This window comes from Diabrotica undecimpunctata, chromosome 8, assembly GCF_040954645.1.
Source record: "Diabrotica undecimpunctata isolate CICGRU chromosome 8, icDiaUnde3, whole genome shotgun sequence".
Taxonomy (NCBI): domain Eukaryota; kingdom Metazoa; phylum Arthropoda; class Insecta; order Coleoptera; family Chrysomelidae; genus Diabrotica; species Diabrotica undecimpunctata.
Genome location: NC_092810.1, coordinates 113,194,038 through 113,207,214, shown reverse-complemented (window position 1 = coordinate 113,207,214; position 13,177 = coordinate 113,194,038). Strand labels below are relative to the sequence as shown.

The following is a 13,177-nucleotide window of genomic DNA, read 5'->3' as shown; positions in this document are numbered from 1 at the left end:
AATAAACAATATTTTTTTAATTTATTAATGTTTTGTATTTTGAGAACGATTTCCGAAGTTACAATCGAAATATCAAAAATAAACTTATTTTAACACGTTCAGCTCCGTCTCTTTTTTTAAGGGAAAACAGTGGGCCACTGAGATGTATTTGTGTAAACTAATTAATTTTTAAGGTACACTTTAAAAAGTCATTTATAATAAATATGGGTACAAAAAAAATTAATTTGGTCACAAAAAAAAACTCAACGCGTGAGTCGCGTTGGTGGCCACAGGGCAGAAAATGTGTCGGTTTAACTTAAAAAAAATAATAATAATCTGATTGAGAAAAGATATAATTATGAACCTAGATAACTAACATAAGTAATTATTAAATGGCAAAAACATCAAGAAAACAAATTAATTATCTAATTTTCAATTTCTTCATGAAAACGTCTAAAACAATTTTCTAAGCACAATCCCGGATGTTCAGGGCACTCCGCACAATGAAACAATGAGTCCTTTCTTTCTTTTTTAGTTTGCCAGCAATATTTACACCGTCGTCGTTTTGTAATACCATTAGCTGATTTAGGGCAATGAGATGGCAAATGAAACGTCAAATTTTTCTTGACTTGAGGGATTTTTGGGTTTGGTCCCAAAAGACTATCAATCACCAACAATCGAAAGTCATACAATGACATTTTTGTATTAGACTTATTATAGAAATAGTATGCGTTGATTAGCATAATTTGAAAAATATGTATGCCTATTTTTTTTTGTACCACCTCATAGTTTTGTGTTCGCAACTATAATAATTTAACATCTGGTCGCCTAAGTCAATACCACCTTTATTTTTGTTATATTCAGCGACTAAACGGGGCTTTTCTTTATCAATTCCTTTCCCAGATATTGTTGGAACCATTTCATGACCAAATTCTGAAGAGATCATTAAAATATCTCGCTGATCTTTCCATTTACACACACATATCCCTTTATTATTGTAAGCACTCACCAGTTCATTTTGTTTTAATTTTTGAGAAACAACTTCGTGGATTTGCCGCTCTTCCTGTTCTCAATGTTCCTGTAAGATAAGTTTTAACCGAAAGTAGTTTTTTACACAATGGAACACTATTATAAAAATTATCCATATATAAGAAGTGACCAACATTTAGTTTCGAATCCATTAAATTTAGCACTACTTTTTCCGTATGATTACGTCCTCCAACTACAGGGTCACTAGCTCCACTATAAACTAATATGCGTTGAATCATCCCGGTACATTCTGCCAAAGTATACAGTTTGACACCATATTTGTGTCGTTTGCCCTTGAGAAATTGACGAAAACTAAGTCTTCCTCTCCATAAAATCATAGATTCATCCAGGGCTAATTTTCTTTCTGGATAATAAAGATTCTCCATTTTACTATTAAAAAAATCTAATAATGGAGATATCTTGGCAAGTCTGGACTGGTTATTGTCACTATTATTGTTAAAATGTAAGGCACGCAAAATTAACATAAAACGATTTCGGCTCATGTATTGTCCAAACACTGGAATACTAAATAAATGATTTTTCTTCCAATAATCATTCATACGATTAATGTTTATGGTTCCCATGTGAAACAACAAACCAAGAAAAATTTTAAATTCTTCCACAGTTATGTCCTTCCAAGCTGCAATTCTACTTTTCTCAGATTTACTTAGAGAAAGAATATCAACGGCATATAAATTGCTATTTTGAATAATCAGGTCATAGAATAATTCACATGCCAATATATTGAAGTCATCAATAGGATTGCTGCCACCCACATTAATTTTCAATCCTGGTATTGCTGTAAATGGTAGCACTGTAGGATGTTGAACCTCTGAAGACCATTCAATAATATTTTGAGACTCATCATCACCATCATCATCTTCAGATTCTTCTTGTAAATTAGGATCGTCTGTCCGATAATCTTGATCACAATATAAATCTTCATCACTTGCATCACTAGTGTCATGTGAATCTTCTAATATGTGTAATAATTCATCATCTGAGATTGGCTGAGAAGTTTCCCACCTACCTCGTTTAGAAGTCGAAGGTTGGCAATATTCATCACTCATTTTAAAAATAATTTAAAATTAAAGTATTTAGCAAAACACGTGCAATGACTAATAGTAAAACCAAAAAACATCTAACACCGAAGGCGTAGAAAATATTACTGAATGCATAGCAAAAGAAACCGACGGGATAAGATTATGATAATACAACAAAATATTGCAAATGCAATATAATCTAAATACATCTGGTGATTCTTTCAAAGCTTACCGATGCTTTTACTTTTATTACTTTACAACCTTTTATTACAGCTAATTTTGTCGTTTTCGAGCACGTCTAGCTTGAATATTTAAAAAGTAAGCAATGAAATTGAGGGTTTCATATTTTATCATCCAATTTGTCAATGGGACAGAAGATATTTGTTATAATTTTTGAAAAATCTGCCTAGATAACATTCATACATTGTCATATACTCAGAAAAAAGTTTAACATCAAATTCAAAAACCAAACACAAACTCCAGTATATGCCAGTGTTTCGAAGCGGCCAGCAGATATTTGTTGTAATTCGTGAAAAATCCGTTGAGATAACGTTCATATATTGTCATATAGTTAAAGACCGCGCGACTCGCGTTGGTGGCCTCTGAGGCTATATTCACTCAACGCGACAGTCGCGTTGTCGGACTTGAACCTAAATTGTGGCTTTTTTCCAATAAAAGTAAGAATTACTTAAGATGTCACAAGAAAATAGCTTCAGAACAATACAAATAATCCTCATATCAATCAAAAGTTTCAAAGTTTGTATTTATATTTAGCTAGATCGATTAAATTAGATTATAATAATCTTTCGTAAAGGATACATCTATCGTTAGTGCATGATTTTTAATTGTTTACATAATCCACCTTGAATTTTTTACACCTCAAGGTTCAATAAACTATACTCTATAATTTCAATTGATCTTATCGTGTCTCAAATTACTTTATAAAAACACTTTGAGATTACCTTTTGGCATTTTAATTTTAATTTGGTGAGAGATTTTCAGGGTTAATGTTTCAATAATTAGGTATCAATGAAATAACATAAAGAAGTAGTATGTGGTTTTATCAGTCACGAAAAAAAGAAAATATTAATTTTAATAATTAGCTAATAAAGTATAAAAATGAAATTTATTGTTCAAGAAGTAATGAATGTAATGAAAATTATTAGTACTAACGCACGAATATATTCTATATATCAATATATTTACAACAACCAATATATCAGTTTAACACTCTCTCATCTTACGAAATAAATAACACCTATTCTTCAGTTAAAATTTGGCTTATTTCCCATTCAAAATAATAACACAATCATCCCCTATTTCCAAGTTTCATTAAAACATAAATTAATAGTTATTTATTGTACAAGACGATAAAATTGTACTTTATCTTCGAGAGCGTTTTTTAGCGTCGAGGCGTCAGTCGAGACGCTAATCATGCTCGAGAAGATAATGGGATTTTATCATTGTGTACAATACAACATTTTTTTCTATAGCAAGACTTCAAGTTCAGGTGAAAAATAGAATTTTAAAGAAAATTGTAATTTTTAGCACAAAACTCGCAATTGTGTTGCTCCGTCGCTAGGGATATATATTACTCTGTCAACAAATGTCAAACAAATGTTACGTTTTGGTTTTTGCGGAGAATATTGTTGCGTTTTGTGTACAAAGTGAATAAATACGAAATGGACGGAAAATAATTGACACAAGAAAAGAAAAACCTGCCATCAGATGTAGAAAATGCAGCGTTGGAAGCAGAAAGTTTATTGTTGCAAAAAAAGTTAAAACATTTTATCTACTCTTGCTGTTAAAGGGTCACTTTATCTACCCTTGCGGTTAAAGTGATACTTTATCTACTCAAAACAGTTGTTATAGCAACACTTTAATATTAGCTATGGAAAAAAATAATATATCAAATATTTCCGCCACACAAATCCACCCGTCCAACTAATCATGCAATGACCCCTGTAGAAGTTCATAATTGTCTCAAACCTTGGAATTTGGTGACATATGGCCCTTAAAAAATTTTCGGTATCGCGTCACGTTGTTTGCATAGATTGCAATAAATCAGAGCTGTGTTTGCCTTCAGTGGAGAACCATCTAAATAAAGCCAAATGTTCGTTTAAAAATTTTTAAATCTTCGTATCTACGAATATGAACATTATTTTCTGCAGAGTTTGTGTGTTTTTTGTTTTGTTTTTTTTGTTAAGTTAGTTTTAAATAATGAGTAAAGGTTACAGTAGATATAATAACATCGATAATATACTACATATTGAGTTGTAAGTTATGAACTATTAACATCTGTATTCCTTATAAACTCTATGTCATCTGTTATATTTTAGAGAACTGATGAAGCTTTAGAAATATAAAGCGAAACGTCTTCGATAAACCTATGAAGTAGTTGACTTCACTAGTTAAATACTTTAGATATATATAGATATATATATATATATATATATATATATATATATATATATATATATATATATATAAATAACTTTTGGTAGATATGTTCAGTGTCCCTCACTAATAAAATCAGTTTGATCCATGAACTTACTGCAGAAACGGGTTCAATAACGTGTTGAGGATCCACGATCTCTTAGGCACTCATTGACATGCCTGGGTATCATTATGATAAGGTCTTTGATATGCGGTTGGGGTATCTCATTCCTGGCAACATGCGGTCTGGCATTGTCTTGCTGAAAAATCGGGGTTTGGATAGTGTTTAGGCATTTAATAAGATGAGACACCACTACTTGAACATAGCGGCGGGCTGTCATATTTCCTCTGATGAAAATTAGTTGTGATCTGCTACCATTAGAACTGCTGTAGACAGATTAAAATGGGCCGTGATGATCGCCCATGTCTTTGAAGTATGAGGCACGCGAAGACGAAAAGAATTATTTAAAGTATTTTTTTGGCAAACACTAATATTTTGGTTCCGACAGTGCTGAAACCATTTAAGTCAGTCCTCCTAGCCCGGAATATCTGCAAGTTGTCGTCTTTTGCAAAACAAATTTTGACCGTCTTGAATTTTTTGCATGATTTTTAATTCATTTTTTATTATTTCTGACAGAGTACTTATTAAGAGGCCAAATTGGTCAGCAACAACTTTCTTCTTTTGACCTTTGTTCTTCATAGCTGTGAGCACTTCTAACTTTTCAGCGAGACAAACTGTTTGGTTCACGTTTCACAGAACTGATATTTTAACAATTTTATGTGTAAACTGTTGTAAAAATTAATGTGTATTGCGGTAAAACCAAACTACTTCTGGCAATTTTACAGTTGCCAACAAATGACTCTCTTCGTTAAGTTCAGATAGAGTTCAAATTCTTTAGGTATTAATCCTATTTATTGTGTACTTTTAAATTGTCTTCTAAGTAAAAATTATGTACTTACTCTGTTGCCAAATTTTTAAAGTCGGTAACTTATTTTTCTAACTAACTATACAGGTAAAAACTTTTAAAAAGTCGAGTTGTAAAGGTAAAAAATATTGCAATGTTCTAGATACAGAGGTCCAACTTAATTTTTCGAGATATAGAGTTGAGATTTTGAGTCACTGAGGTTTTGGGGCTTGAACGGAAGAAAACAGAACATTTTTTGAGTTTGAAGGTTTTCGACTCACAAGAGTTTCGTCTTAAAAAGGTTCTACTGTCTTTTAAAGATACTACCGTTACACATTTTGAAATTTTCTTTTCTTTTTATTTCTCTTTAACCTTACAATTTTCTTCTTGATCAAATTCAAGCTTAGAAAATGAAACAAATAATAAGCATTCTTGCAGAATACTTTTCGCAACATTAAATGTATATTTCACGTTTCACTCATTTGGTCTTTTTTTATGCTTACACTATTTTTTTCATATATGATATTATTTTCACCGTTTTTAAATTTTTCTTTAGGCACTTATTAGACTATTATAGACTAGACTAGACTATTATTAGACTTTCTTTCTTCTTTTCATTCATATTGTTGTGGTGATACTCTTTAGGTTTCCTTGTCTATCCACCAAATTTGATCTTATAAATTTCATCCCATTCTTATATATTGTATTTCTAGTATTTTTTAGAAAATTTTCTGTTTTTTATTTTATTTAATTTTAAATATGTTGTATTGACTAAGTACTATATTTAAAGATTAGCCTTGTTGCTGGTTTGCGGAATCTTGATTTGTATTCTATATAGGCGATTTGTGTTTTATTCATTTTATTAATTGACATACCTACATAATATATGTCTCCTAGTTAAAGTGATCATATTTGTTTAAATCGGTAAAATTGAACATTATTTTGAAATAAAATTTCTTGGGCTATAGCTACGAGGATTGTTTTATTTACATATGTACACTTGTAATATATTTAATACCAATGGCTAAGAGACTTCCATATATGACCATTTTTATTTTTTATACATTTTAGCTTATATACTTACTCTAATCAGTTCTAGCCTTATCAATTTTACTAATTATTTTAACTTCTAGGACCCACCTAAATACGAGTTCAAATATGGAATTGAAGACCCTAACACCGGAGATACAAAGAACCAGTATGAGGTTAGAGACGGAGATGTGGTCAAAGGACAATATTCACTTGTCGATGCCGATGGCAGCCTTCGTACTGTGGAATATACTTCCGACCCTCACCACGGCTTCCGTGCAGTTGTACACAAAAGCGGACAAGAGTCAGTTGCTTATGGACATTAAACATATATTATTGTAATTCAAGATGGTGTTCGTCTCCTACATTTGCTCTATGTAATTTTATTTATTTTATATCAATAATCAACAGTACAAATATTTTTTATATTGATAGAAATCATGAATATTGTATAATTTCCAGTTTAGTTTAAAACATGTAGCAGCTAATCCTAAGGTAGATTCCTTTACATATAGAAGAAGAATGATTTTGCAGTATTTTATTGCGATTGTTTATTATACGATTGTTCATTATATATCTAAATATGAAAGATATTTTGTAAAACTCAACATTGTAACAAAGATTATAGTAGTATCATTTTGTAAGATAGTTTTTAATAAATATATATTTTTGTACCACATACTTCTATTTTTTAACCAATTGATTTTTAATACATCGTCGATATATTACCTTATGTGATAAAGAGTATATTAAGTAATATTTCTCAATATCTTGTGCCGAAAAAGTTGACAAAAGTAGAAAAATAAGCTTGTCGTTCACCAATACATAATAAAGACCACGTTGCTCAAGTCAGGAGTTTCATTGGGGTGGGTAAGGATAAAAATGATAGAAAAGTGCAGATTAAAGATAGATAGATAAACGATAAATAATAATTAGATAACAAAAAAGTTTGACAAAGAAAAACAAAAAACACGGAATGCAGCTAAACTGCAAAACAAAATGGGCGCCAATAAGTTTTAAGCTGAAACTCATGAACGAACTCAACATTAAATAAATTAAACAAACATTTCTCTCAAAAACATCAAAAAACACACATCAGAAAACATATCAGTAAATGAATAACATAAATCATAAATATCTACATATTTACCCATAAGCTGAAATAGATTATAATATGAAGGCATATGGAAATATCGAAGCTCGATAGCTATCAACCGGTAGAGCAGGCAGGATTCTGAAAGGGTTACAGTACAGCGGATCATCTTACAGTCAGAACACTAATAGAGAAAGCCAATGAATATCACTTGAACCTATACATTGGCTTCGTTGATTATGAAAAGCCATTCGACTCCATAGAACTTTAAGCAATAGAGAGAGCTATGAACAACTGCAGGATAGACTCCCGATACAGAATGCTCATACATAATATTTACAAGAAAGCTACAATGAAAATACAAATAGATGCGAAAACCAAAGATACACACAGTTGGACTGGAAGACGGGTTCAAAGACATTAACTGGGCAGATAATTGAATAATTGTTAATTTAAGAAAACTGAGTCATTTGAGATACGCTCATGACATTATAATATTCGCTACAAGTTTCAACGAACTACAGACCATGATGACGCAACTATTTCAAGCTTCGGAAAAAGTGGGTCTTAAGATGAACTTGGAAAAAATAAAAATAGATAGAGATAGATACTGAAAGTTAAAAAAGAAAATCAAATTGCCGAAATTACCAGAAGAATAAGGTTAGCGTGGGCAGGATTTGGAAAACTGAGTAGGATCTTAAAAAGCACTAAAATAGAAGAATATTTGAAAACCAGAAGTTACGATCAGTGTATCCTTACTATACTCACGTATGGCTCACAGACGTGGACGTGTAAGTCTAATATGGATCAAATAGTAAAGGCACAAAGAGCAATGGAAAGATCAATGCTCGGGGTGAGACTTATAAAGAAAAAAACAAACAAATGGATTAGAAGCAAAACCAAAGTAAAAGACGCAGGAGAACATGCTACCAAATTAAAATGGAGCTTCGCAGGACACAATGCCTGACTGAAGGATAAAAGATGGAACCACGAATTACAACAATGGAGACCATGGTTAGGAAAGAGAAGCAGAGGAAGACCACAAATAAAATAGGCTGATGGCATTAAGAAGATGGTAGAACACAACTGGAAGCAAATGGCGCAAAATAGAAAACACTGAATTGATTTTGGGGAGATATATGTCCAAAGTTGGATTACTTAAGGCTGAAGAAGAAGGCAAATAACAAGGAACGTAAATGTCAAAGTTGAATTTGAGAAATTTAAGTTTAATATTTGTGGTTGTGTAACTCATTATTTTAAAGGGATACCTGCGATCTGTTTTTAACTATTTATTGTTAGTTTATTTCTTAATGAGGTTAAATAATAAAAAGGTATTTAGTTTACTTGTAGCAAACTCAATATGTACTTTAGAAAAACAGAGTATTTTATACTCGTGAAAAACAAGGTATGTCATGATGGTCATGATATTCCTTGTTTTTAATAGTTGTAGAAATAATGTAGAAATAAAAGTTGGTATAGGTAATGGATTTTGACAAGAGCTATGACCTTGTAAATAACAGGTAAACCGTGTACTGCATCGGCGTGACTCATAGCTCTTGTCAAAATCCAGTACCCTTATAGTTACTTAAAAGATATTTTATATTTTAATATAATTGGAGAGGTAAAACATAAAAATTATCGTCTAATCGTTTTAACGTATGAACAAGAAAATGCAGATATTTAAACATGTAATAATTGTAATTGTAATAACATGTAATTTTTATTCTGGACCCCTACTGAGTCACAAAAAATTATTACTCTTCTTAATTGTTTGTTCCATTGATTCATGATGAAATGATTTACGAAATATATAACTTTGTTTAAGCGTAGGTCTCAGGATAAGTGTAGAAAATATATTTGCCGTTAGAAAGCAAATGAATATTAAAAGAAAACATTGACAACAGTCTTCTGTAGTAAACATCGTTTGTGCTGATGTGTGGAAATGGGACATTTTTTTGGTAGTCGATAACCAGAACTTCATATCCCTTGTTAAAACTAGCAAATCTTCTTGCCTCCTTCTTTCGGTCATAAAAAACCTGGACTTTAATTTGTGAAGTTTCTTTTCTGTATGTAAACATTTTAATTTACTTTCTACTTCGGGATTGTATTCTTGTTTTCGTAGAGAAGTGACTTCAACTAGGTATTTATCGCACTCACTGTATGTATTTGACCTCGGAAAACCAAACGGAACATTGAATTTACAAAAATTTTGTCGATAGCTGTCATATGCAATCTTTACCTGAGTATTTTTTCTTGGAAAAATTCATTTTTCCAAGAATTTTAGATGTCTTTTTATTAGTATAATGGCTTGATCCGACCTTAAATGACTTCAAGTGCATTCTTATAGAATCTTTAGTGATAATGCCTAGTTTATGTGGCCGATTGGAGTACTTACCTCTTAGATCAAAAGGTGCTACGCCGTTCATTTTAAGCCCTCTTTGAATATACTAAACTTTTCCTTAGTGATGCCGTGGATTGAGCAAGATGCTTTAAAACAAACAAGTATCTCTTGCATTTAAGCATCTCTCAAAACCCTAACCATATAGCCAAAAGTACAGTCGTGATGTTTCGCTGTCTCGGAGTTGAGCTGTCTAGAACAGCATTAAAATCATGTTGTAGTTTAATTCTTTCGCTTTCGGTCACATTTGCATAACAATTTAAACGCTTAGGGTCGTGGCATACTATCGTGCACGTTGCGTTTCCAGCACATAGCGTTTAGTTTCCGAAAAATATAATTTAAATGGTTTTAAATATGAACAACCCACACTGTCCGGAACATAGCGTTTCAGACACTTAACGTTTCCGTTAGGTATATTTGAAAACAATATTTTACTGATGCCGACGGCTACGTAACGAGTCGTAACCGGTTGGTAAGGATAATGTGAATTAGATGTCCGTCGTTTTCCCCCTGTTATTTATTTAGGTATTTGTTTGATTTTGATACAGTTTGAGTATTTAAAAAAATAATTTTCGAGGCTATTTTGTCATTTATGCATGTGTTTTTATTGCTTTGTGGCAATTGATCACAGAAGTGATAAACAATTAGGACTTTTGTACGGAAGTGATACCTCTTCTTTTTAAAAATACTTTTTGGTTTGATATGTATGGCTTCGTTAAATGTAGTATTTTGTTTTTTTAACTGAAGGTGAAATTAAATTTAAAACATATTTAAACTGAATCCTATTCATTCTAAAATGTCCATAATATTTTTCATCGTCGTCAATTAATTCTCTGTATAAAGTCCAGTATTCACATTCCTTCTTCCTTTCTCTTAGCATTGGATGTACTTCAAACCTTATTTTAAACACAGTTTTTCATTCTTCATCGTTAAAAAGAAGAGCAATTGCACATAATTTTTGTCGAGAAAAGCGAAATCATATCTTCACCGAACCAAATTGAAACGTTCTATGTATGAAAATGTGAACGCGCAGCCCAATTGCTGGAGTGGAAACGCTACGTGCCGGAAACTATACGTGCACGATAATATGCCGCGACCTTTACAGTAACAGCTGTCGCTGCTCTCATCAATAATTCGTCCTTTAGGTTATTTCTTTTGTTTTGGTGATTCCACATCTTCATCACTACTTGACATGTGCCGAGACTGACATTCCGTGTTACTTGCAATAATGCCACTCGGACGTTTCTGGTTCTTAGCAAGTATAATAAAAGTTTATGGTCAGCTTTCAACTGACATCGCTTGTTATTACCTACTGATAACTTGTGCATCACAAACTTGGTTAGTTTCTCCGTCAGATGGCATTAGTACTTTGATTTCAGGCAAAAATGTACATTCCTTGTTTTTCTCCCGTAGTCTTCATATACTCCACAAAAAAAATTCTAATAATTTATATTGTCTTCACAAAAATAACATAATACGTCACAATAAAAAAATTATGTTTATTTTAACTTATTAACTCAAATTTAAATAAACATGAATTTATTAAATACTCAAAAAATATATACAAATAGATGCCAATATCGGAAAGAAGCAAAAATATTGTGTATTTACTAAATAGGTACTCAAAAATATGAAAAATAAACATTGTTGTTAATAATCTTAAAATTAAACAGATTACAGCTCTGAAATAAAAAAACTCAGATGAACATAAATTAATTTAATAATTTCTTAGTGTCTCACAAATTAATCACTGAAAATAAATAAAATATGAGCTATAATCTTGTAAAAAACGTAAAGCTTTCATTTCTGCCTAAAATATGGTACATAAAAGAATGACACATAAAATTCATTTGATCGCAGAAAAATACATTACTTTTAATAATGAAACTAAATATAAATTAATCCAAAAAAAACACAAATGGTCAAAATAAAACAACATTTACTTATAAAAACTCAAGTTAAAAGTTATGACTCTCTAGGAAACATCTGATATGACCAAAACAGGTGGGTTTCGGTAATATTTAACCCTTAACTGGAGAGACCCTATTTTAATACACACAGAGAGACATGCCATCTGACAGACTACAATGTAGGAGAGGGGATAAGAACTAAACTTACAAACTTTTTTAATATATTTAATAGTATTCTAAAAGCTGTTTTTATTTGCAATTGAATACAGTAAAGAAACTCAAAATATGGTCAGAGAATAAAAAAATAACTACGACTTTCTAACAGCTAATCATTTACAGTTCGTGACAGTCACATTTTTTACTTTTCATTACAGTGAAAAAATAAATATACATCAAGTAAGTTTTTTTATATTAAAGGCAATAACACATACTGGATTACGTAAAAATTAACTGGCGAAATTATTTTGATGTTGAAAAAAATGTCCAGCAACTGTAAAAGTTACATACAATTAATTGGTACAAATTGGTTTCGTACACTGAAGACACACAGGTTTTCTACATCGGCCACAAAGGTATTTTGTCATACGGTTCTTCTTGCGAGGGCACAAATAACATATTTTTCGCTTCTCTAGTACTAATGGCTTGTTATCATCTACTTGGTTATTCTCAGGAATTCCAAGAATACTCGCTATATTAGCACGAATTAGTCGCGGTACATGAAAATTACCCATTCTTGACTTCATATGATCTTCTACTAATTGTTTTGCTAATATTTTAGCAAAAGCAGATTTTTCTTGAATTTTAAAATTGTTTTTGTAACTTTGGTGCAGTATGTATGCATTTACAATAGCAATATCTATTATACGAACGAAAACAGCCAGAGTCCATCTGCGAGTTCGTCGACTACACGAACTTTTAGCACATTTTTCGTCCATGCAGTCTACACCTCCTTTGTTGACATTATAATATAAAATATTTCTGGTTTTTCTATTGAAGAATTATTACAAGCTCTATCATGTATTCATGATATTAAAATTGTATCTTTGTTTTTTCTGGTCACATAAGATACCATTGTACACTCTTCTCTAAATCCATAAACACTAGAACCAGGTTCTCTGGTTTTATTGGCCAAAAATGATGGAGGTATTTCACGTGTGTTCTTTTTCAAAGTTTCTACGTACGTAAGATTATTTTTCTGCAAAACATCTATTAGCTCTAATGACGAAAACCAGTTGTCTGCAGGTATGTTTCTGTTGCTGCCAATTAAAGGTTTAGCTAACCGCAAGACTGCTGGTGTTGGTTTTGAGTTTTTTTTCTTCAAGTAAAAGACTTAAGCTGTCCGAGTCTTTGCCACA

The 13,177-nt window shown here is 31.5% G+C and overlaps 1 protein-coding gene across 1 annotated transcript in view; it reads left to right on the top strand.

The window, feature by feature from the left end:
• The window catches only part of LOC140447863 (uncharacterized), a 44,581-nt gene extending 37,486 nt beyond the window's left edge, over positions 1–7,095 (top strand). The window contains exon 4 of the mRNA XM_072540772.1: positions 6,526–7,095. Within this exon, the coding sequence (XP_072396873.1) occupies positions 6,526–6,747 (222 nt within the window). The 3' untranslated portion in view covers positions 6,748–7,095. The remainder of the gene's footprint in view (positions 1–6,525) is intronic.
• Positions 7,096–13,177: the final 6,082 nt, after the last annotated feature.